This window comes from Hypanus sabinus, chromosome 5 (assembly GCF_030144855.1).
Source record: "Hypanus sabinus isolate sHypSab1 chromosome 5, sHypSab1.hap1, whole genome shotgun sequence".
Lineage (NCBI taxonomy): Eukaryota > Metazoa > Chordata > Chondrichthyes > Myliobatiformes > Dasyatidae > Hypanus > Hypanus sabinus.
This window is the reverse complement of record NC_082710.1, coordinates 149,071,275-149,094,537: the sequence shown is the minus strand read 5'-3', so window position 1 is coordinate 149,094,537 and position 23,263 is coordinate 149,071,275. Positions and strand designations below refer to the sequence as shown.

The window sequence follows — 23,263 nt, the reverse complement described above, 5'->3', positions numbered from 1 at the left end:
TATCCATAGCTCTACTTTCATTATTGACTTTCATTACCTCCTTATAAAAAACTCCATCGCATTAATAGGACATGTTCTGCCCCAAACAAAGCCCTAAAGCATGATGATTGCCCCTAGCTAGACCATGATCTACCACATAGTCATAAATCCTATCCCTAAGAACCTTCCCCAGCAGCTTCCGTACCATTGTTGTGAGACTCATTGGTCTATAGTTTCCAGGATTATTTTTACTTCCCTTCTTGAACAACGGGACAACATTAGTCACTTGCAACATCACCTGTGGCTTATGAGGACACAGCGATGCTGGTCAAAGCCCCAACGATCTCTCCTCTCACCTCAATTCTTTAAGAGACCCAACACTACCTTCTTTATGTCGAGCATGGTCCACACTGATCTCACTGTCCTCCATGACATTCTCTTTGGTAAGTATTGACACAAAGTACTAATTTAGGGCCTTACCTACATCCTCAGCTCCAAGTATATGTCCTCTCCTTTATCCCTGACTGGTCCTACCATTTCCCTAGTTATCCTTATGCTCTTGATGTATGTGTGGGAGCAATAAAGTGATTTTCCAGTTTAGTACAGTGATAACTAATGGCTCAGATACTAGGAAGTTTTTTATGTGGGATATTTTATATGCAACTTGAAGGCTTCTCTGGGTTGATGATGATAAATGCTAATCACATTTTCCCATATATCGAAGTGCAGTCCAACTAATGTTTTGGATGCCACCATGACATCCCAACTCTTATTCTTATTGCCTCATCCTATGACAGCAAATCTATCCAAAGCCTTTTTCATCACATAATCCATCTGTGTTGCCCCTTCAGACAAACTATGGAATTGAACCACGTTGTCCCTCTGTACATCAATGCTCCTAAAGTCCCTTCCATTTACTCTAAGTGTCCTACAATGAGACCAGTGATATTAAACCTGATTCTGTTTCTGATTCTGAAATATCTAATCACGTGGGAGCAACTCAATGCGTAAAAGCATGCAGACATGGTCAAGAGGTTCAGTCGTTGTTCAGACCAAACTTCAGAATAGGGAAGAAATGTGATCTGAGAGACTTTGACTGTGCAATGATTACTGGTGCCAGGCGGAGTGGTTTGAGTATCTCAGAAACTGCTGATTTCCTGGGATTTTCACACAACATCCTCTAGATTTTACAGAGAATGGTGCAATAAACAAACAAAAAAACATTAAATGAGCAGCAGTTCTGGGTGAAAATGCCTTGTTAATGAAAGCGGTCATAGGAGAAATGCCAGACTGGTTCAAAAGGAAGGCGACAGTAACCCATTCATTGCAACGGTAGTGTGCAGAAGAGCATCTCTGAATTTACAACAATGAGCTAGAAGTGGATGTAACACCAGGCCACTGAGTGAGAGAATGTGTTTGGATGTGTATGTGTGTGTATATATATTATATACAGTATATATTTATATTTATAACAAACAACAAAGTTCCCAGCACTGACCCCTGTGGTACACCACCATTTCAGACTCGGGTCACATAAACACCCATTCACCACCCTTAACTCTCCAGCTTCCATGTCATTCTCCCTGGTGATTACCTCAAGACAGTGGCAAAGTTGCCCCGAGATCTACTGAGTTTGATGCCACATATGAAATGGCTATTGACTGGTTAACAATCTAATCGGAATCTCACTTGAGAGGTCTGAGTTAATTTCTTGTCAATACTTTAGTGAAACTGTTGCATCCTACTTTAAACCTTACTCCTAGCCTAGATTAGTCTCTATCAAATGCTTAGGAAATCTAAGCAACATGCAAATAAAATTCAATGATTTTTGTCAGAAATATTTAAAGAAGGAAATCTATTGGTGTTGTTTGCAGGCCAGTGTTAATTGCCTCTCCCTAATTACTCTTGAGAAATCTGACGTGAGCAGTGCCTTGAAGCTCTTGGTCCTCTGGTGAAGCTCCCCCCATAGTCCTATTGGGGAGAGAATTCCAGGATTTTGACCTGGCGATACTGAATGAACATTTCCCAGTCAGGATGCTGTGCAGCTTGGAGTGGAATCTCATAATGGTGGCAACCCTCTACATCTACTTCCCTTATTCTTCTTGGTGGTAGAGGTCACAAGTTTGGGAGGTGGCATGGAATTAAGCTCGATGAGTAACTGCACACTACAACCTGTGTGTTTATGATGAAAGGAATCCATGTTTAAGGTAGTGAATGGGAAGCTGATTAAGTGGACTGTTTGTTCTGAATCATGTCAAGCTCATTGCCAATGGAGCTGCAGTTATGCAGACAAGCATTCCATTGCACTCCTACTCTGTGAAAGATGGAAGACCTTGGGGTATTGGACTACAAGTTACCCTGCCTCTGAACTGCTCTTGGAACCATCGTTTCTATGTGGCCACTTTGGTTCAATTTCAGGGTGTTGATGTTGTAGACCCAGCAACTGATAAGTAGTTAGACTCTCTCTTGTTGGAGAAGATCACTGCCTAACAGTACAATGATGGGAATGTTTTTGCCATTTATCAACCTATGCCTGAATGTTCTCCAGGTCCTGCTCCATGCAGGCATAGGCTATTTCATTTGCTAAGGAAATGCAAATGGATTTGAGCATTGTGCAGTCATCAGTGAATATCCCTACTCTTGAAATGGTGTTATAAAGGTCTGCCTGTGACATTGAGTGATTCCATTGCTCCCATTTATTCCCATTGCTTTTCATTCTACTATTTACTGCAAATGAACAACAATAAGATTAGCTTGGCCATTTCAGTGGATTGCTAACAATCAAAAATATTACTGTAGATTAGGAGTGACACACATATAAACCAGGAATGAAGTTATTTCAGCCTGGGTCCAAATGGATGAAATCTAGAGGTGAGCTGAGAGTGACATCAAGGTAGTTTGACTGTGTGTTAACAAAGAGACTAGGTAAAACAGAAGTCCATAGGCATTAAATCGAAAATGCACCATCTAGATGGTATTTTCATCACTCAGTACTCCACCATAAATATCCTTGGTCACCGTTGACCAGACACTCATCTGGAACAGCCACGGAGATAATCTGGCTATAAGAACAGGTCAGAGGCTGCATATTCTGAGATGAGTGACTCATCTTCTGACACCCTAAGGCACAGGTTAGGAGGGTTATGGAGCAGTCCTTACTTGTCTTGGTGATTATGGCTCCAACTTTCAGGAAGCTCAATACCATCTGGGACCAAACATCCTGCTCAACAGGTACCCCTGCACCACCCTAATTATGAATTCCCTCCTTGAACATAATGGCTTTGGTGTTTATGAGATGGACTGCAATGATGTACCACAATTTCACTGACAACACCTCTCATCTCCATGACCTTGTGGAGGTCAAGGCCAGCAGGAACAAGGGAAACACCTCTGTTAAACTCCCCATCAACTTGCATATCACTCTGAGTTGGAACTGTTTTTCCATTTTTTTCATCTATGCAGACAAAAATCATTAAACCATCCTTCCCCACAAAAGCAACGTGGGAGTACACCAGAAAGGCTTCTGGAGTTCAAGGCAGCAGATCACCACCACCACCATCTGAAGGGCAGAGAGGAATGGACAATAAATGGTGGTTTTGCTAGTGATATCCACAGTTTGTAAAAGAAAAATCAAAGGTATAAATGCAGGTAGATCTTGGCTGACCTTATACTCAACCACTCAGGATCTCACTGAATGGCTGAACATAATCAACAGCTCCAATAGTCTATTGGCGTTTCTGACTGCATTGTCCAACACTTTTGAGGTTGGGATGATGATAGTGTGTTGCTGGTCAATATTTACCCCTGCACCACCCGAATTACTAATCCCCTGATTATAATCTTTCTGGTGTATTTCCACAATGCCTTTACAGTAGATTGTGATCCAAGATTGTGACCCAGTGTTAAGGAATGGGCATATAATCCACATCATGTAGGTTGGTTTCCTGTTCATAACTGATACCATGATATACCAGTGAGATGGGTCAGGGTGTATTTTCGAACTGTTATGATACTCTACCTTCTTGTCCCAGCCACAGATCATGCTGCCCATGGACAGCCCCATGCCTCTGTACTCACACATCATGTTGCTCAGCAGTTTGGAAGCAGCTGATACCGTGATGCGTTCTTTGTTTCTCAGTTTGTATAATCTGTCAAAACAATATGCCAGCATAGTTTTAGAGACCTTAACATCAACATATCAGTGCTCCTGAATGAGGTCACCTTTCCGACATATACCATAACTGTTTGTGTACAACAGCACTTCCTGACGTACACCATGACTGGGTAAAAAACAGCACTTTCTGACATATGGTTGCAAATGTTGTTCCATTGCTCAGGAAAGGGAGTAGAGATAACCCAGGAAATTATAGACCAGAGAGTCTGACTTCAGTGGTGGGCAAGTTGTTGGAGAAGATTCTGAGAGGCAAGATTTATGAGTATTTGGAGAGACATAATCTGAATAGGAATACTCAGCATGGCTTTGTCAAGGGCAGGTCATGCCTTCTGAGCCAGATTGAATTCCTTGAGGATGTAACAAAACACATTGATGAAGGTAGAGCAGTGGATGTAATGTATGTGGATTTCAGTAAGACACTTGATAAGGTTCCCCATGCAAGGCTCCCTTGGAAAGTAAGGAGGCATGGGATCTAAGGAGATCTTGCTTCTTGGATCCAGAATTGGCTTGCCCACAGAAGGCAAAGGATGGGTTGTAGATGGTTCATATTCTGCATGGAGGACAGTGGCCAGTGGTGTTCCACAGAGATCTGTTCTGGGATCCCTCCTCTTTGTGATTTTTATAAATGACCTGGATGAAGAAGTAGATGGGTGGGTTGGTAAGTTTGCTGATGGCACAAAGGTTGGGGGTGTTGTGGATAGTCTAGAGGGTTGTCAGAGGTTACAATGGGACATTGATAGGATGCAGAACTGAGCTGAGAAGCGGCAGATGGAGTTCAAGCCAGATAAGTGTGAAGTGGTACATTTTGGAAGGTCCAATTTGAAGACAGAATATAATATAAATGGTAAGAATCTTAGCAGTGTGGAGGATCTAAGAGATCTTGAGGTCCCTGTCCATAGGACACTCAAAGCTGCTGTGCAGGTTGACAGTGTTGTTAAGGAGGTGTATGGTATTTTGGCATTCATCAACCATGGGACTGAAATCAAGAGCCTGAGGTAATGTTACAGCTTTATAGGACCCTGGTCAGACCCCACTTGGAGTACTGTGTTCAGTTCTGGTCACCTCACTACAGGAAGGATGTGGATACTACAGAGAGAGTGCAGAGGAGATTTACAAGGATGTTGCCTGGATTGGGGAGCATGCCTTATGAGAAGAGGTTGAGTGAACTTGGCCTTTTCTCCTTGGAACAACGAAGGATGAGAGGTGACCTGATAGAGGTGTATAAGATAATGAGAGGTATTGATTTTGTGGATAGTCAGAGGCCTTTTCCCTGGGCTGAAATGGCTAACACGAGGGTCATAGTTTTAAGGTGCTTGGAAATAGGTACTGAGAAGATGTCAGGGGTAAGTGTTTCATGCACTTTCAGGCAGTGGAAGCAGATACAATGGGGTCTTTTAAGAGACACCTGGATATGTACATGGAGCTTAGAAAAATAGAGGGCTATGCAGTAGGAAAATTCTAGGAAGTTTTTACAGTAGGTTACATGGTCGGCACAACATTGTGGGCCGAAGGGCCTGTAATGTGCTGTAGATTTCTAACATATACCACAACTATTTGTGTAAAAACAGCACTTTCCGACATTCTGCTTGACAGCCCAGAATGTCATCAGTCTACACACATCTGGGAACCTCATGGTTGGGCCAGGCTTTTTACTGCCCACCCCCTCAACCTTTCAATGTTAGTTTTCTCCAGACATGTAAAGAGTGCTCGAGCAATGGCTGACCTGGAACGCAGAGAATGGGGGCAGATGTTACAGGTGAGGTTCAGAATCTTTGGAGGTACAGTGATGTAAGAAGGTTTATTTGTGAGTTGGTTTAGGAGGGGATCAATGAGGGGGAATGCGCTGTGTGTGATTAGTGGAAAGTTATCTTCAGTAAGGAATTAATGTGCAAGCCAATGGGTGCAGTGGGGGCATGGCATTTCTGAGGGTAAATAGCCATGGGGGGAATGGTAGTGCTCCACTTCACCCCTTCCTTTCTCACTGCCAACTCTTACTTGAATAGGTCTGCTGTTCACCCTAGTTTAAACACAATGAAGCAAGCTGCACGTGTTATTTATTTATGTAGGGATGCAGCTCAGAACAGGCCCTTCCAGTCCAACAAGCTGACCCACCCAGCAACTTACTGATTTAATCCTAGACTATTCACAGGACAATTTACAATAACACAGGGGTTCCCAACCTTTTTTATGGCATGGCCCCCAAGTTGGGAACCCCTGTACTAACCGGTACGTGGGAGGAAACACATGTGATCACAGAGAGAACTTATAATTTCCTTACACATGGCACTGGAATTCAAAGTTCAAAGTACTACAAAGTACATTAATTTTTCAAGTATGTTTACAATATACAACCTTGAGATTCATTTTCTTGTAGGCAGCCATAAAACAAAGAAACACAATAAAATCCATGGGAAAAAACCCACACAGCATAGTCAGTCAAACATTCAAAGTGAGAAAGATAAAGAGCAAATCATGCAAACAATGAAAAAGTAAATGAATCATACATAGAACCCCAACCACAGAGTCCCAGAAAGTGAGTCTAGATCCCTAGAGCTGACTTCATGCTGAGATGAGTGCAGCAAGTCCAGGAGCCTGATGGCTGCAGGCCACAGCTGCAGCGTCAGTTTAGTGCTGAGGTGAATAAAGCCTTACAGGTTCATCCTTCACCCTCAGGCTCTATGCCTGAATTTTAAAAATCTGGCTTGGTGCTTAAATCAGCTAAATGTTGGTTAATTTTTCACTCTCAGGCCTAGGCTCTGCTGCTTCAATCCAGCCCAAAGTCCACCCCGGAGATGGCCCCCCAAAGCTTGAGAGTCCAGTTCACTGAATCCTTCAAAATACTGCAAAAATGCCAGGTCATACAGACAGCCCAAAACCACAACTCCCAAAGGGAAATTACGAGCAGCAAATTGCAGTGATTGATGACCAGAAAAGGTTTATTTAGTAAAATAGTTAGCAGTTTTGTTAGCTGCCCAAAAAACATCACTGAATCTCAAGTAATGAATTACAAAGCCCTGAGCTGTAATAGCGTCATGCCAACTGCTATGCCAGCATGGCACCCTTTTAACTTTTAATCTTTTTTAACATTTTCTTTAATTTTTTTAATATTTAGAATTTTTAACCTTTTAACCTTTTAACTGCTCTCTGGTTAAACAGCTTCACCTGAGCTCTCTGCTGGATTTATGAAGCAGTTTCTTTGTTTTATACTCCTTATCCATATGTGAACTCTTATCTGCCCCACAATTTTTATATTCCCACCAAAGTTTTTTGTGTGGGGGGAATAGTTTGAGGGTTGATGATCGTGCTGCCATTCTTTTCTTTTTTGGTTTTGTGGTTATCTGGAGAAGAAGAATTTCAAGTTGTATACTTTGATAATAAATGAACCTTTAAACTTCTACTTTCTATGAACACTCTAACAAACTTCTATAGATGTACAGTTGAAAGTGTTTTCACTGGTTGCGTCATGGTCTTGTGCAACAACTCAAATGCACAGGAACTCAAGAAGCTACAGACAGCAGTGCTTTCTGCCCAGTCAAGCACGTCCTTTCCCACCATCAGCAGTATCTACAGGTGTCTAAAGAAGACAACATCCATCAACAAAGATCCCCACTATCTAGGCCATACTACGTTTTCATAGCTGCCATCAGGCAGGAGGTACCGAAAGTTTCACATCGCCAGGCTCAAGAACAGCTATTTCTCTTTAACAATTCTGTCCTTGAACCACCTGACAAAACCCTAATCAGTATGTGTAAACACAAGGAAATCTGCAGATGCAGGAAATTCAAGCAACACACACAAAATGCTGGTGGAACGCTTCATCCTGACAAAGGGTCTCGGCCCGAGATGTCGACTATACTTCTTCCTATTGATGCTGCCTGGCCTGCTGCATTCCACCAGCATTTTGTGTGTGTAACTATGTGTAGTGTAGGGTAACATCATTGGGAGAAATGTGCAAAATTCACAACCACCAACATAGAGTCGGGGTTTCACTTATGTCTGATGTGATGACGTTGTTATGTAAGGATTTTTAGCACACTTTGGTGGTGTAGGTTTTGGAGTTCAATAAAATGTGTTACCTGTTTCATTAAACACAAAACACCTCATTTTGTTTTATTTGAGTAAACCTACAGTAGCAACACTATGACCTCTTTACATTACAGTGGAATTTTATTTGGTTATAATAATGTTCATTCTTTTTTAATTTTGTATAATTTATGCTTTTATTCTTGTGAATGTTGTGTATCTGATGCGATGTGCTTGTGAATCTGCTGTAAGTAAGTTTTTCATTACACCTGTGCTTATATGTACTCGTGGATATGGCAGTAAACTCAACTTTGACTTTGTTTTATCCTCTGCTTTCTCAGGTTGGCTGGAGCTGACTGAGCAACTTTGTGACCAGTTCTGGAACTTAATGACCGTGTCAGCCTGAAACCTATGCAGAGTCTCCTATGTTCAATCGCACAGCAGGTAGTGTGTACCATGATGAGGCAGCATTCCATCACTCTCACAAAATAACTTCATGTTTCATAATGACAAAATAAGGAGGCCATTTGACCCATGAGGTTCTATGCTGGCCCATGGAGAAATTCAGATTCCCCAGATTATTTCCCTGCAACCTATTCTCCCTCATATATCTAGTAACATGAACTCCCCCCATTCCCTTGCCATCACCTGCTCACTGGGGTTATTTTATAATGGACAATTAACCTAGCAACACTCCCTGCTAGTCTTTGGGATGTGGAAGGAAGTCGATGTAGTCATAGGGAGAACGTGTGAATTCCCCACAGACAGCACCAGAGGTAGAACTGAACACCGGTATCCCAGAGCTGTGAATTAGCAGCACTACCTGCTGTGCTATTGTTCCATTTCAAATTTCCATGACCTTCAGGAGAATCCATGTGGATGGGTGAATGCTGGGTTACTGACATACTACGCTATTACACATCAAGCTATCGGCCTGATTTTTAACTAGATTTGAGATATTTAACAGTTTAAGAAAAAATGCAGAATGTTCTTACCTGCACTGCTTAGCCAGCAGTCTCTCCCAGTATTGACAATCAGCAGCACTTCCAGACATGGTACCCAGCAAGTATGGGTTGATTTCAATCACCTTGTTCTTATTTGGAGTAGCTGTATAGCACATAATAACTTGCATTTATATCAATAGATATTGACAGTTATGTCAGAAAAAGAGCCCCTTGTAGTTCAAAGGGAACATACCAGCAATAAGCAGGGTGGGAACTCACTCCCCTGAAAGGGACAGAGAGGCAGAGACATTCATCAATGTTAAAGAACACTTGGCCTAACAAATGGAAGGTCTGTCTTGAGCTGACTTGCTAAGGCGGGGCTGCACTTTCCTCACTATCACAGACAAAAGTATTTAAATGGCTAACATATCATAAATCCTCAATGATTCCATGATGCTAAAATCTTGACTGTACATCTGTGGAATTACATTGTGTTTGGGGTAATATGCAGGTGAGAAATACAATTTGAGCAACACACACACAAAATGCTGGTAGAACACAGCAGGCCAGGCAGCATCTATAGGAAGAAGTGCTGTTGATGTTTTGGGCCAAGACCCTGTCGTGTTTGCAAATACAATTTGAGCCTCCTTGAAATTCCATGTGTGGGTTTGGGAAGGGAATACTTTTTGTCATACTTTCATTCATTTTCTGAATGTGGCACCACCATCTCCTTTGCTGTATAGCAACCCTGGAATTTTGCCTCAGTCAGAATTAATCCAAATAGCAGCTTTGATCTGTCTGATTTAGTATCAAGGAAGATTCTAGTTGTGATCAGGCCTTAACCTTCATTTCCCTCCTCTCTCCTACAAGGCTTCTTCTGAAACTTTGCCTTGTGAGCATTTTTGTCAGTGTGGCCAGGGGATTGGTGTCACAAAAATGAGATTTACTGTATATATTTTAATATATTAACCAGAAACACTGGTTTAACAGGCAATTGTTATCCACATCAGTCAAAAACAGTGGAGTGAGGCCAACAACCTGTCTCTTAATGTGAACAAAACAAAAGAGATGGTTGTTGACTTCAGGAGGGCACGGAGCGACCACTCCCCGCTGAACACCGAAGGCTCCTCGGTAGAGATTGTAAAGAGCATCAAATTTCTTGGTGTTCACCTGATGGAGAATCTCACCTGGTCCCTCAACACCAACTCCATAGCAAAGAAAGCCCAGCAGCATCTCTACTTTCTGTGAAGGCTAAAGAAAGTCCATCTCCCACCCCCCATCCTCATAACATTCTACGGGGGTTGTATTGAGAGCATCCTGGGCAGCTGCATCTCTGCCTGGTTCGGAAATTGCACCATCTTGGATCGCAAGACCCTGCAGCGGAGAGTGAGGTCAGCTGAGAAGATCATCGGGGTCTCTCTTCCCGCCATCACGGACATTTACACTACAAGCTGCATCCGCAAAGGAAACAGCATTATGAAGGACCCCATGCACCCCTCATACAATCTCTTCTCCTTCCTGCCGTCCGAAGCATTCAGGCTCTCACGGCCAGACTATGTAACAGTTTCTTCCCCCAAGCAATCAGACTCCTCAATACCCGAAGCCTGGACTGACACCTTGGCCTATTGTCCTGTTTATCGTAATGCCTGCACTGTTTTTGAGCACTTTATGTAGTCCTGTGTAGGTCTGTAGTCTAGTGTAGCTTTCTCTGTGTTGTTTTTTTTAACATAGTTTAGTCTAGTTTTTGTACTCTGTCATGTAACACCATGGTCCTGAAAAACGTTGTCTCATTTTTACTATGTACTGTACCAGCAGTTATGGTCGAAATGACAATAAAAGTAAATTGACTTGACTTGACTTGAATCAAGCAGATTTCATCTTTCCCTAATTACATAGAGTAAATTGAATGTATTTCTTTGGAATTAGAAACACTGATAATCACTTTCTAATCTGTTAACAAAGTAGTAAAAGTATTTCTACTGATATGTTATTCTGGAACTGAAACAGGTTGTTAAGACAATTGAAATCATTTGGACTCACCAATGTAATTTCCTGCTGAGGCCCTGGAATCCACAGCCACAATCACTCCATGTTTAAATTTAAAAGCCAGAGTGGTTGTTCCATGGTTAATCTTTATTCTTATTCCTTCTTCTCCTTCACTGTATGACTTCAGGAATTCCACGGGCTGAAAGCGATAAGTATAAAGAGCCTTACTCAGATTTATAGTAAATTGATAAGAATATTAATCACCATTGTCAGATCTATATTTAAATACAAATACAGTAGGATCCACATAGCCACGTAGTCTTTCTGCTTGCCATTCACACCAATTATAATTCTGATCAGTTCGTACTTTCCCATCGTTCCAAGAATTTTACTTTCCATCAAATTTTTCTCCTACTTAAACAGGATATTCTTGAAGGACTATTCAATGAGGCCATATGGGTAGAATTTAGGAATAAAAGAGGGACAATCACTTTGCTGGGGATATATGGCAGGAATTAGAGCAACAGACAGCTAAGCAAATTGCAGAAAGATGTAAGAATAAGATTGCTACAGTAGCTTCTCCAATATTGACTGGGATTCCATTACTAATTAGGCCATGCTCTTTCCTTGATCTACCACTGGGCAGGAGGTGCAGGAGCCTTAGTCTCACACCACCAGGTTCAGGAACAGTCAGAACCAGCAAGATAGATTAACTGGTTGAATGGTGTTGCAGAACAACTTGGCACTCAATATCAATAAGACCAAGGAATTGATTGTGGATTTCAGGAAGGGTAAGTTCAGAAGTGGGAAGGGAGAGCAGTTTCAAGTTCCTGGGTGCTAACATTTCTGAAGATCAATCTGGGCCCAACATATTGATGCAGTTAGAAAGAAGGTGTGACAGTGTCTATATTTTATTAGGAGTTTGAGGATATTTGGTATGTTACCAAAGACGCTTGCAAATTTCTGCAGATGTACCATGGAGAGCATTCTAACTGGTTACATCAGTGTCTGGCATCTGGACCACTGTACAGGATCAGAAAATGCTGCAGAAAGTTGTAAATCCAGCCAGCTCCATCACAGGCACCAGTCTCCCAACATCCAGGACGTCTTCCAAAGTTGATAACTCAGAAAGGTGGCATCCATCATTAAGGACCCCCATAACTCAGTACCTGCCCTCTTCTCATTGCTACCATCAAGGAGGAGATACAGAATATTTCAGGAACTTCTTCCCATCCACCAGCAGATTTCTGAATGGACAATGAGCCCATGAATGCTTCTTCAGTATTTTCCCTCTCTTTTTTCACTACTTACTTAATTTATTGTTTATACATATACTTCTTATTGTAGTTTATAGCTTTTGTTACTCTGTATTGCAATGTACTGCTACCGTAAAGCAATGAATTTCACAACATATATCAGAGATATTAAACCTGATTCTTATTGTGATTCTTCTGAACCAACATGGATAACATTACTCTCCACTATTCTGAACTGATTCCACAATAACTCATCAGGGGTAATTGATAAGTTCGTGGCCTAAGGTAGAAAGAGATGAGTTATTAACTTCAAACTTTCTGCATAATCACTCAAAGTGTTGAACTGCATGTGCAAGTAACGAGAGCTGTATAACTCATCTCCTTCTACCTTAGGCCACAAACTTATCAATCACCCCTGTTGTGGACACTTTCTGAAGGTCCAAGATCTGTACGCTCCACGACCGCTGAACTAAGTGTGTAAATGTAGGACTATGTTGAAAAATTAATGTGCTAGGTTTTCTAAAATTGACTCCTTCTCCCTTAGGCCATGAACTTATCAATCACTCTTTGTACTCTACTTTGATAATACATTTGCTGTCATTTTAACATTGACACTGTAAGGGGTTTGTTTGGGATGGAATTTGTTAAGTATGTCCTGGTGAGCAGTAAGACAATATGTGGATATTCCTACCACAGAAGGGGCCACATGACATTCGGCAGGTGATGGAAATGTTGGCAGGTAAGTCATTGGAAGTTACTGGTAGGTTTAAAAGTACTGTAATTATGGAAAGCGATGAAGTTGATCCTTAAGTTAAGGTACTGAATTGGGTAGGGCTGATTTCCATGGTGCAAGAGAAGACCTGACGAAAAGAGATTTCTTTATTTCAAAAATAAACTTTATTCATAATAAAATATATACATAGAAGAAAAAAACACAATACAAAACTCTTTAAGTTCTTAGTGTCATTTGGTCAATACATTTAGTAGCGTTAATGCATTTTTCCAAAGTACATTAAGAGCAAATCCCTGGAGATAAAACAACAGCAGATAAGTGGGAGTCTTTTAGGAGAATTAGCAAGAGTTCAGGATTAGCATGTTCTGGTAGGGGTGAACAGTAAAGATGGCAAAGGATATTGAAGGTTTGATCAGGAAAAAAGGAAGCATGTGATAGGTTTGGGAAAGTGGAAATAAGGGACAACAGGGATGACAAGTATCTAGAGGTTGGTAAGGATTTAGGGAAAGGATTTCGATTCACTTGGAAAGGCAGCACTGATCAGGGACAGTCATCTTGGTTTTGTGCAGGGCAATCCTATCCAACTGATCTTAATAAATTTTTTGAGGAAGTAACCAAGAAGAGAGACGAAGGTAGGATATAGAGCAGGGGTTCCCAACCCTTTTTTTTAATGCCATGGACCAATACTATTAAGCAAAGGGTTTGTGGATCCATGTTGGCAGAGGTGGTATCACATGGACTTTACCAAGGTTTTAGACAAAGCACCATGTGCTAGGCTGGTTCAGAAGGTGGAGACTCATGGGATTCAAAGTGGGCTGGCTAATTAGATCCAAAATTGGGTCATGGCAGAAAGATAGTTTTCTGATTGGAAGTCTGCGACAGAGATCAATACTGGAATTATTGCTGTTTAGCAAGAAGCACCATGCAAGAATCTTCACCACAATAACACCAATGGACAAAGATGAAAATGGTCCACACCTTCACAGGAGCCATTACTAGTGGTTCTCATCATAAGTATTTAAGATAAGAACAGGGGTCTTATGAAGATAAACTAATTTGGTATGACAAAATCATTTTGCCTTAACTCAGAACTCAAAATTTTGAAAGATTTAGGTTGGCCCTACATTGCCACATCCTCACTTACTGGGAAAGGGGAACATCCAAATTGCTGTCCATGTGGGCAAGAAAAATACTGAAAGGGTTTTTAGTCATCTCCTAAGATAAAATCAAGTGGTCCCTTCTGTGGTAGGACCATCCACATACAGTCTCACAATACTCACCAGGACACACTTAACAAATTCCACCCCATCCAAACCCTTTACAGTCAGGGGAAATATGAACAAAAGAGACCTTGAATATGGCAAACTCTAGATTATTGTCAGTAACTACAGAGCAGTAAATAAGATGAGTAATCATTGGAAATGTGCTGCAGGAGAGAGGGCTTTTTTCATTGGAAGAGTGCCTTCCTTGGCGGGTAACTAGTGTGAGAAACAGATTGTTAATTTTACACAGGGCAGTGATAAGCTCCAAATATTGAGGAGTAAGCAAGACATGAAGTATTAGAGTAAACAATAGTTAGATGTTGGACCATAACACCATAAGGCATAGGAGCAGAATTAGGCCATTTCGCCCATCAAGTCTGCTCTGCCATTTGATCACAGATAAGTACACGAGAAATAGAATGGGTCGGTCTTTAGTCTATGAAACTGCTCCGCCTTTCAATACAGTAATGTTCCAGATCAAAATATTAAGGAGTAACAGTTAATTATTAATTTTGATGCAAGGGACTTTTATAAGGAAGAGTGTCCAAGAGATAAAATTTTACATTGAGTTGAGAATGATATCATGCAATGCAAAGGTATGGTCTTAAACCAAAACAAAGTAGAAGTGAGGGAAGAGATGTTAATAGTATGAGAAAATGCAAGAGTCATAGAATCATAGAACACAGAAACAGCTCCTTTAGCCCACAATGTCAACTTGAGAAGTTCCACTGCATTTGCAGTCAAATTTGGAATATCGTATTTAGTTTTAAACAATAGACAATAGACGGTAGGTGCAGGAGTAGGCCATTCGGCCCTTCTAGCCAGCACTGCCATTCACTGTGATCATGGCTGATCATACACAATCAGTACCCCGTTCCTGCCCTCTCCCCATATCCCTTGACCCCGCTATCTATAAGAACTCTATCTAACTCTTTCTTGAATGCATCCAGACACTTGGCCTCCACTACCTTCTGGGGCAGAGCATTCCACATATCCACCACTCGCTGGGTGAAAAAGTTTTTCCGCATCTCTGTTCTAAATGGCCTACCCCTTACTCTTAAACTGTGGCCTCTAGTTCTGGACTCACCCATCAGCGGGAACATGCTTCCTGCCTCCAGCGTGTCCAATCCCTTAATAATCTTACATGTCTCAATCAGATCCCCTCTCATCCTTCTAAATTCCAGTGTATACAAGCCCAGTCGCTCCAATCTTTCAACATATGACAGTCCCGCCATTCCGGGAATTAACCTTGTGAACCTACACTGCACTCCCTTAATAGCAAGAATGTCCTTCCTCAAATTTGGAGACCAAAACTGCACACAATACTCCAGGTGGGGTCTCACCAGGACCCTGTACAGCTGCAGAAGGACCTCTTTACTCCTATACTCAATACCTCTTGTTATAAAGGCCAGCATGCCATTAGCTTTCTTCACTGCCTGCTGTACCTGCATACTTGCTTTCATTGACTGATGTACATGAACACCTAGATCTCATTGTACCTCCCCTTTTCCTAACTTGACTCCATTTAGATAGTAATCTGCCTTCCAGTTCTTGCCACCAAAGTGGATAAACTCACATTTATCCACATTAAACTGCATCTGCCATACATTTGCCCACTCACCCAACCTGTCCAAGTCACCCTGCATTCTCATAACAGCCTCCTGACATTTCACACTGCCACCCAGCTTTGTGTCAGTGGCAAATTTGCTAATGTTACTTTTAATCCCTTCATCTAATTCATTAATGTATATTGTAAACAGCTGCAGTCTCAGCACAAAACCTTGTGGTACCCCACTGGTCACAGCCTGCCATTCCGAAAGGGACCCGTTAATCACTACTCTTTGTTTCCTGTCAGCCAGCTAATTTTCAATCCGTGTCAGTACTCTGCTCCCAATACCATGTGCCCTAATTTTGCCCACTAATCTCCTACGTGGAACTTTATCAAAAGTCCAGGTACACTACATCCACTGGCTCTCCCTTGTCCATTTTCATAGTTACATCCTCAAAAAACTCCAGAAGATTAGTCAAGCATGATTTTCCCTTCACAAATCCATGCTGACTCGGACTGATCCTTCTACTGCTATCCAAATGTGTCGTAATTTCCTCTTTTATAATTGACCCAGCATCTTTCCCACCACTGACGTCAGGCTAACCGGTCTATAATTCCCTGTTTTCTCTCTCCTTCCTTTCTTGAAAAGTGGGACAACATTAGCCACCCTCCAATCAGCAGGAACTGTTTCTGAATCTATAGAACATTGGAAAATGATTACCAATGCATCCATGATTTCTAGAGCCACCTCTTTAAGTACCCTGGGATGCAGACCATCAGGTCCCGGGGACATATCAGCCTTCAGACTCAACAATCTATCCAACACTGTTTCTTGCCTAATATAAATTTCCTTCAGTTCATCCTTTACCCCAGTTCCTTTGGCCACTATTACATCTGGGAGATTATTTTTGTCTTCCCTAGTGAAGACAGATCCAAAGTACCTGTTCAACTCATCTGCCATTTCCTTGTTCCCCATAATAAATTCACCCGTTTCTGTCTTCAATGGCCCAATTTTGGTCTTAACTATTTTTTTGCTATTCACATACCTAAAGAAGCTTTTACTGTCCTCCTTTATATTCTTGGCTAGTTTACCTTCGTACCTCATTTTTTCTTGGAGTATTGCCTTTTTTGTTATCTTCTGTTGCTCTTTAAAAGTTTCCCAGTGCTCCGGTTTCCCGCTCATCTTTGCTATGTTATACTTCTTCTCTTTTATTTTTATCCTGTCCTTTACTTCCGTCGTCAGCCATGGCTGCCCCTTATTCCCCTTAGGATCTTTCTTCCTCTTGGAATGAACCGATCCTGCACCTTTTGCATTATTCCCAGAAATACCTGCCATTGTTGTTCCACTATCTTCCCTGTTAGGGTATTGTTCCATTGAACTTTGGCCAGCTCCTCCCTCATAGCTCCATAGTTCCCTTTGTTCAACTGTAATACTGACACATCTGATTTTCCCTTCTCCTTCTCAAATTGTAGGTTAAAACATATCATATTATGGTCACTACCTCCTAATGGTTCCTTTACCTCGCGGTCCCTGATCAAATCCGTTTCATTGCACAACACTAAATCTAGAATTGCCTTCTCCCTGGTAGGCTCCAGTAGAAGCTGTTCTAAGAATCCATCTCGGAGGCACTCCACAAACTCCCTTTCTTGGGGTCCGGTACCATTCTGATTCTCCCAGTCTACCTGCATGTTGAAATCCCCCATGACAACTGTATCATTACCTTTGCGACATGCTAATTTTAACTCTTCATTCAACTTCCACCCTACATCCAGACTGCTGTTTGGGGGCCTGTAGGTAACTCCCATTAGGGTCCTTCTACCCTTAGAATTTCTCAGTTCTATCCATACTGACTCTACATCCCCAGATTCTATGTCCCTCCTCGCAAGGGACTGAATACCATTCCTCACCAACAGAGGCACCCCACCCATTCTGCCAGTCAGTCTGTCCTTTCGATAAGATGTATATCCTTGAATATTCATTTCCCAGGCCCTGTCCGCTTGAAGCCATGTCTCAGTTATTCCCATAACATCGTACTTGTCAATTTCCAACTGAGCCTCAAGCTCATCTACTTTATTCCTCGTACTTCGTGCATTCATATATAATACTTTTAAGTCGGTACTCCCCTCTCCTTTCATATCAATTTCTATTCACTTGGCCATACTGTATGATCTCTTCTTGAGCTTTCTACTCCATTGATTCTGTTGCCCTTTTTAACTTTTCTTATTTTCACTTTCCCTTTAACTCCATCCTTATATTTCCAGTTCATCCCCTCCCCCCCCACTACTTAGTTTAAACACATCCGTGTTGCAGTGGCAAACCTGTCTGCCAGAATGCTGGTCCCCCGCCTACTTTGGTCACTCTGCTATTAAAAGGTGCCATTAAACTGGGAAGAGTACAAAGGAAATTTAAGGATTTTTCTGCGATTCAAGATATGTTTTGGAGAGAGGTTCAGCAGGTTAGGACTTTATTCATCAGGGTGTAGGAGAATGAAGGGTGATCTTAAGGAAGTGCATGAAGAGCATAGATAGGGTAAATGTGCACCAAAGTTTGGGGAATTAAGAACTAGAGGGCATAGGTTTAAGGTGAGATTTAGTAGGGACCTGGGGGCAATCTCTTCACACTGAGTGTCATCAGAGGAAGCTGCCAGAGGAACTGGTTGAGGCAGGTTCATTAACATTTAAGACACTTGGTCAGGTATATGGATAGGAAAGGCTTAACAGGATGGGTATTTTGAGTGGGCATGGGCTAAGTTGGGCTGATGAGCCTATTCCTGTGATCTCTATGTCCATGACTATGACAGAAACTTTGAAAGGCATTTTTAGGTGAATGGATAGTCTATTTATCTCCAAAATTTCTACAGGTGCAGGTGTAGTTCTGTGGACTAGGCAGGAAATAAAATGTCCCAGCTATTTAAGAAAGGAGGGAGAGAGAAACTGGACACAACCAACTTGTTTGACTGATGTCAATACAGTAGTAGGGAAAATTCTATAAACATGAATGAAGAATTAAACAACAGAACACACTGAAATGGAAGGTAACATGGATTTTTGAAAGGGAAATTCTTTTTAACTAAGTCTGGAGTTCTTTGAGAATGTGACTAGTGGGATAAAATAAAGGAAACCAGTAAAGGCCACATACTTGGATTTCTAGTGTCTTTTGATAAAGCCCCACACAAATTAGAGCCACGCTAAGGTAGTAGTCAGCACAACACTATTACAGCTTGGGGCATCGGAGTTCAGAGTTCAGTTCTGAAACTGTCTATAAGGAGTTTGCATGTCCTCCCTGTGAACACATGAGTTCCCTTCAGATGCTGCAGTTTCCTCCCACATTCCAAAGAAGTGGCGGTTAGTAGGTTAATTGGTCATTGCAAGTTGTCCTGTGATTAAGCTAGGGTTAAATAAGTAGGTTGCTGGTTGGCGAGGCTCATTGGACCAAAAAGTTCTGGTCTGTGCTGTATCTCTAAGTAAATAATAGAATAAATAATAAAACGGGACATGGATGGGAACTGGTGTTTAGACAGAAAGCAAAGAGTGGGAATAATTATTTCCTTCTCAGTGTTTCAGGCTGTGACTAGTGTGTACAAAGAGAATCTGTGCATTGACCCCAGTTATTCACAATGAAGGGTCTTGGCCCAAAACATCAAATGTTTATTCCTCTCTATAGATGCTGCCTGACTTGCTGAGTTCCTCCAGCATTTTGTGTGTGTTTGATCAAGATTTCCAGCATCTACAGAATCTCTTGTGTTTATGATTCACAATCTAGATCAACAATTTCACTGAAGGGATCAAGTGTATTTCCCAGGTTTAGTCATGATACAAAGATTGGTGCGATTGTGAATGGGATGGAGGATGTCAGGAGGTTTCAGTGGGGGGGGGGGGAAGAATGTAGAACGTGAAACATTGTGAGGTTCTTCACTCTGACTCACAGAACAGAAAGGCAGAGTGCTTCCTAAGTGGGAGTGATGGGATGGTTTAATGCTCACATGGAGCTGGGCTACTTGTACACAATTATTGAAGGCCAACAGTGCAGCAGGGCATTAAGGTGATCAATGATATTACGTGAGGATTTAGATTCAGGAGTAAGGATGTCTTACTGCAGTTGTAATAGGGCCTTTGGGAAACTACACCTGGAGAAGCATGAACTATTTTGGCCTCTTGCCAAAGAAAGGTCCTATGGAATCTATCGAGAGAAATTTTTAAAAGTGGGATTAATGTAGGATTAGCATTAATAGGTGAATGATGGTCAACATGGGCTTGGCAGGCTGAAGGGTTGTTTCAGTGTAGTATCTCCTTGCATAAAGAACGATGGAAATTCATTGATTTTCACAAGAATGGTTCTAGTGGTGATGGCAAGATTGAGTCAACTGGCTCTCCACAGTTTAGAGCAGGGGTTTCCAATCAGGAAAAATGTGCCACTTGCTTAACGTTTGGTCTATGGAATAAAAATGGTTGAGGAGACCTGGTTTAAAAAAAATAGCTGGATGCAGGAAGAATTTATCCCCTGATTGACCAGCAGTTTGTGTGTGTTGCTTGTGATAAACGACGACAGACTGTCAGTGTGGATATAGGGAGGGGAATTAAAATGGCAGGCATTTGGGAACCCTAGATGGTCGTGGCAGACAGAACACAGCTAACTGGCCATGTAGCGGTCACCGTGTCAGCACATTGTCTCACCAATACAGAGTGGGACACCGGATACAATTAACAAAGAATGTGAATTCCTTATTCCTATTCACCAGCACATGTATGGCCTCATATTGTATCTATCTGTACAGGAAGGATGTCTTCCCTTGGAGGCCACTGTTAGAGAATAATGGTCGCTAACTTTGTCTTTCATCTAGAAATAGATAGAAATGGCAGAAAATAATGAAGTAATGCATGTGCTGCAATGAATAGAAATAAGGAATCCACATTCATCTCCTTCAACAGCTTTTTAAATGTCCTGTCATTCACAGAGATCTCTCTACCCCCAAACCCCTCTCCCTCCTCCTCTCCTCCCCATCTCCCTCTCCACTCTCCGTCACCCATCCTTGTTCTCTCCCAATCCCCTCCCCCTCTCCCTTTACCCCTTCCTCCCCTCTCCCTCTCCACTCTCCCTCTCCCCCTTTCCCCTCCCTCTCCCCTTCCCCTCTCCTCTTCCCCTCTCCCTCTTCTCCTCCCTCCCCCTTCCTCCCACTCTCCCTCACCCTTCCTTGTCCTCTCCCCTCCCCTCCTTCACCCTCTCCTACTCCCCTTCTTCTTCTCTGCCCTCCCTCTCCCCTTCCTCATGCTCTCCCTCTCACCTTTCCTCGTCCTCTCCCCCTCCTTAACCCTCTCCCTCTCCCCCACTCTCTCCCCCTCCCCCTCTTCCTCTCTCCCTCCCTCTCCCCTTCCTCCCCTCTTCTTCTCTCCCTCCCTCCTTCCTCTTCCCCTCCCTCACCCCCTTCCTCTCCCTCCCCTTTCTCATCCTCCCTCTCCCACACACACAAACAGCTCTTACTCCATCTCTTACACACATACAGACCCAAGTCTATCTTACAGTTGCAACTAATATTCAGCCTCCGTTTTGATAGACTCTGGCAATTCACTATGCTCTGTACACTTCCCCACACAGCCCAACCCCAGAAGCGGCCGTGCGAGTGCCCGAGACGAGCCAACACTGAGAACTCACGTCCTGCCCGACTGGCACAGCCAACTGCCCATCCGCGACCCCGAAAGCCCCGCTTCCACTCAGACATGGACTTTTCGCTCCGAAAGGCGAGAAGTCCAGATCCAGGTCCCGAAATCCGCAGACATCTATTAACGCCATGTCCTCGGAGAGTCCCGCCGCACAAAACGCAAGTGAAACTAACTCTGACACAGAAACCGACAGGATGCAAAACACGGACTGGGGCTGAGTGGGGGTAGGGGAATGAGAATAGGGGACCGGTCTGGGACAGTGGGAGTGGGGGAATGAGAATAGGGGACTGGTCTGGGACAGTGGGAGTGGGGGAATGAGAATAGGGGACCGGTCTGGGACAGTGGGAGTGGGGGAATGAGAATAGGGGACCGGTCTGGGACAGTGGGAGTGGGGGAATGAGAATAGGGGACCGGTCTGGGACAGTGGGAGTGGGGGAATGAGAATAGGGGACCGGTCTGGGACAGTGGGAGTGGGGGAATGAGAATAGGGGACCGGTCTGGGACAGTGGGAGTGGGGGAATGAGAATAGCAGACGGGTCTGGGACTGGGGGAGTGGGGGAATGAGAATAGGGGACTGGTCTGGGACAGTGGGAGTGGGGGAATGAGAATAGGGGACCGGTCTGGGACAGTGGGAGTGGGGGAATGAGAATAGGGGACTGGTCTGGGACAGTGGGAGTGGGGGAATGAGAATAGGGGACCGGTCTGGGACAGTGGGAGTGGGGGAATGAGAATAGGGGACCGGTCTGGGACAGTGGGAGTGGGGGAATGAGAATAGGGGACCGGTCTGGGACAGTGGGAGTGGGGGAATGAGAACAGGGGACCGGTCTGGGACAGTGGGAGTGGGGGAATGAGAATAGGGGACCGGTCTGGGACTGGGGGAGTGGGGGAATGAGAATAGGGGACTGGTCTGGGACAGTGGGAGTGGGGGAATGAGAATAGAGGACTGGTCTGGGACAGTGGGAGTGGGGGAATGAGAATAGGGGACTGGTCTGGGACAGTGGGAGTGGGGGAATGAGAAAAGGGGACCGGTCTGGGACAGTGGGAGTGGGGGAATGAGAATAGGGGACTGGTCTGGGACAGTGGGAGTGGGGGAATGAGAATAGGGGACCGGTCTGGGACAGTGGGAGTGGGGGAATGAGAATAGGGGACCGGTCTGGGACAGTGGGAGTGGGGGAATGAGAATAGGGGACCGGTCTGGGACAGTGGGAGTGGGGGAATGAGAATAGGGGACCGGTCTGGGACTGTGGGAGTGGGGGAATGAGAATAGGGGACTGGTCTGGGATGTGGGAGTGGGGGAATGAGAATAGGGGATGGGTCTGGGACAGTGGGAGAGTGGGAATGAGAATAGGGGATGGGTCTGGGACTGTGGGACTGGGGGAATGAGAATAGGGGATGGGTCTGGGACAGTGGGAGTGGGGGAATGAGAATAGGGGACCGGTCTGGGACAGTGGGGGTGGGGGAATGAGAATAGGGGACTGGTCTGGGATGGGGGAGTGGGGGAATGAGAATAGGGGATGGGTCTGGGACAGTGGGAGTGGGGGAATGAGAATAGGGGACTGGTCTGGGACAGTGGGAGTGCGGGAATGAGAATAGGGGATGGGTCTGGGACTGTGGGACTGGGGGAATGAGAATAGCAGACGGGTCTGGGACTGGGGGAGTGGGGGAATGAGAATAGGGGACTGGTCTGGGATGTGGGAGT

The 23,263-nt window shown here is 43.5% G+C and overlaps 1 protein-coding gene across 1 annotated transcript in view; it reads right to left on the bottom strand.

The window, feature by feature from the left end:
* Window positions 1-21,741, bottom strand: part of psmb8a (proteasome 20S subunit beta 8A) — a 32,785-nt gene extending 11,044 nt beyond the window's left edge. Inside the window, exons 1-4 of the mRNA XM_059970599.1 lie at window positions 21,557-21,741; window positions 11,161-11,305; window positions 9,172-9,283; window positions 3,998-4,127 (exon numbers count right to left, since the gene is read on the bottom strand). Of these exons, the coding sequence (XP_059826582.1) occupies window positions 3,998-4,127; window positions 9,172-9,283; window positions 11,161-11,305; window positions 21,557-21,694 (525 nt within the window). The 5' untranslated portion in view covers window positions 21,695-21,741. The remainder of the gene's footprint in view (window positions 1-3,997; window positions 4,128-9,171; window positions 9,284-11,160; window positions 11,306-21,556) is intronic.
* Window positions 21,742-23,263: the final 1,522 nt, after the last annotated feature.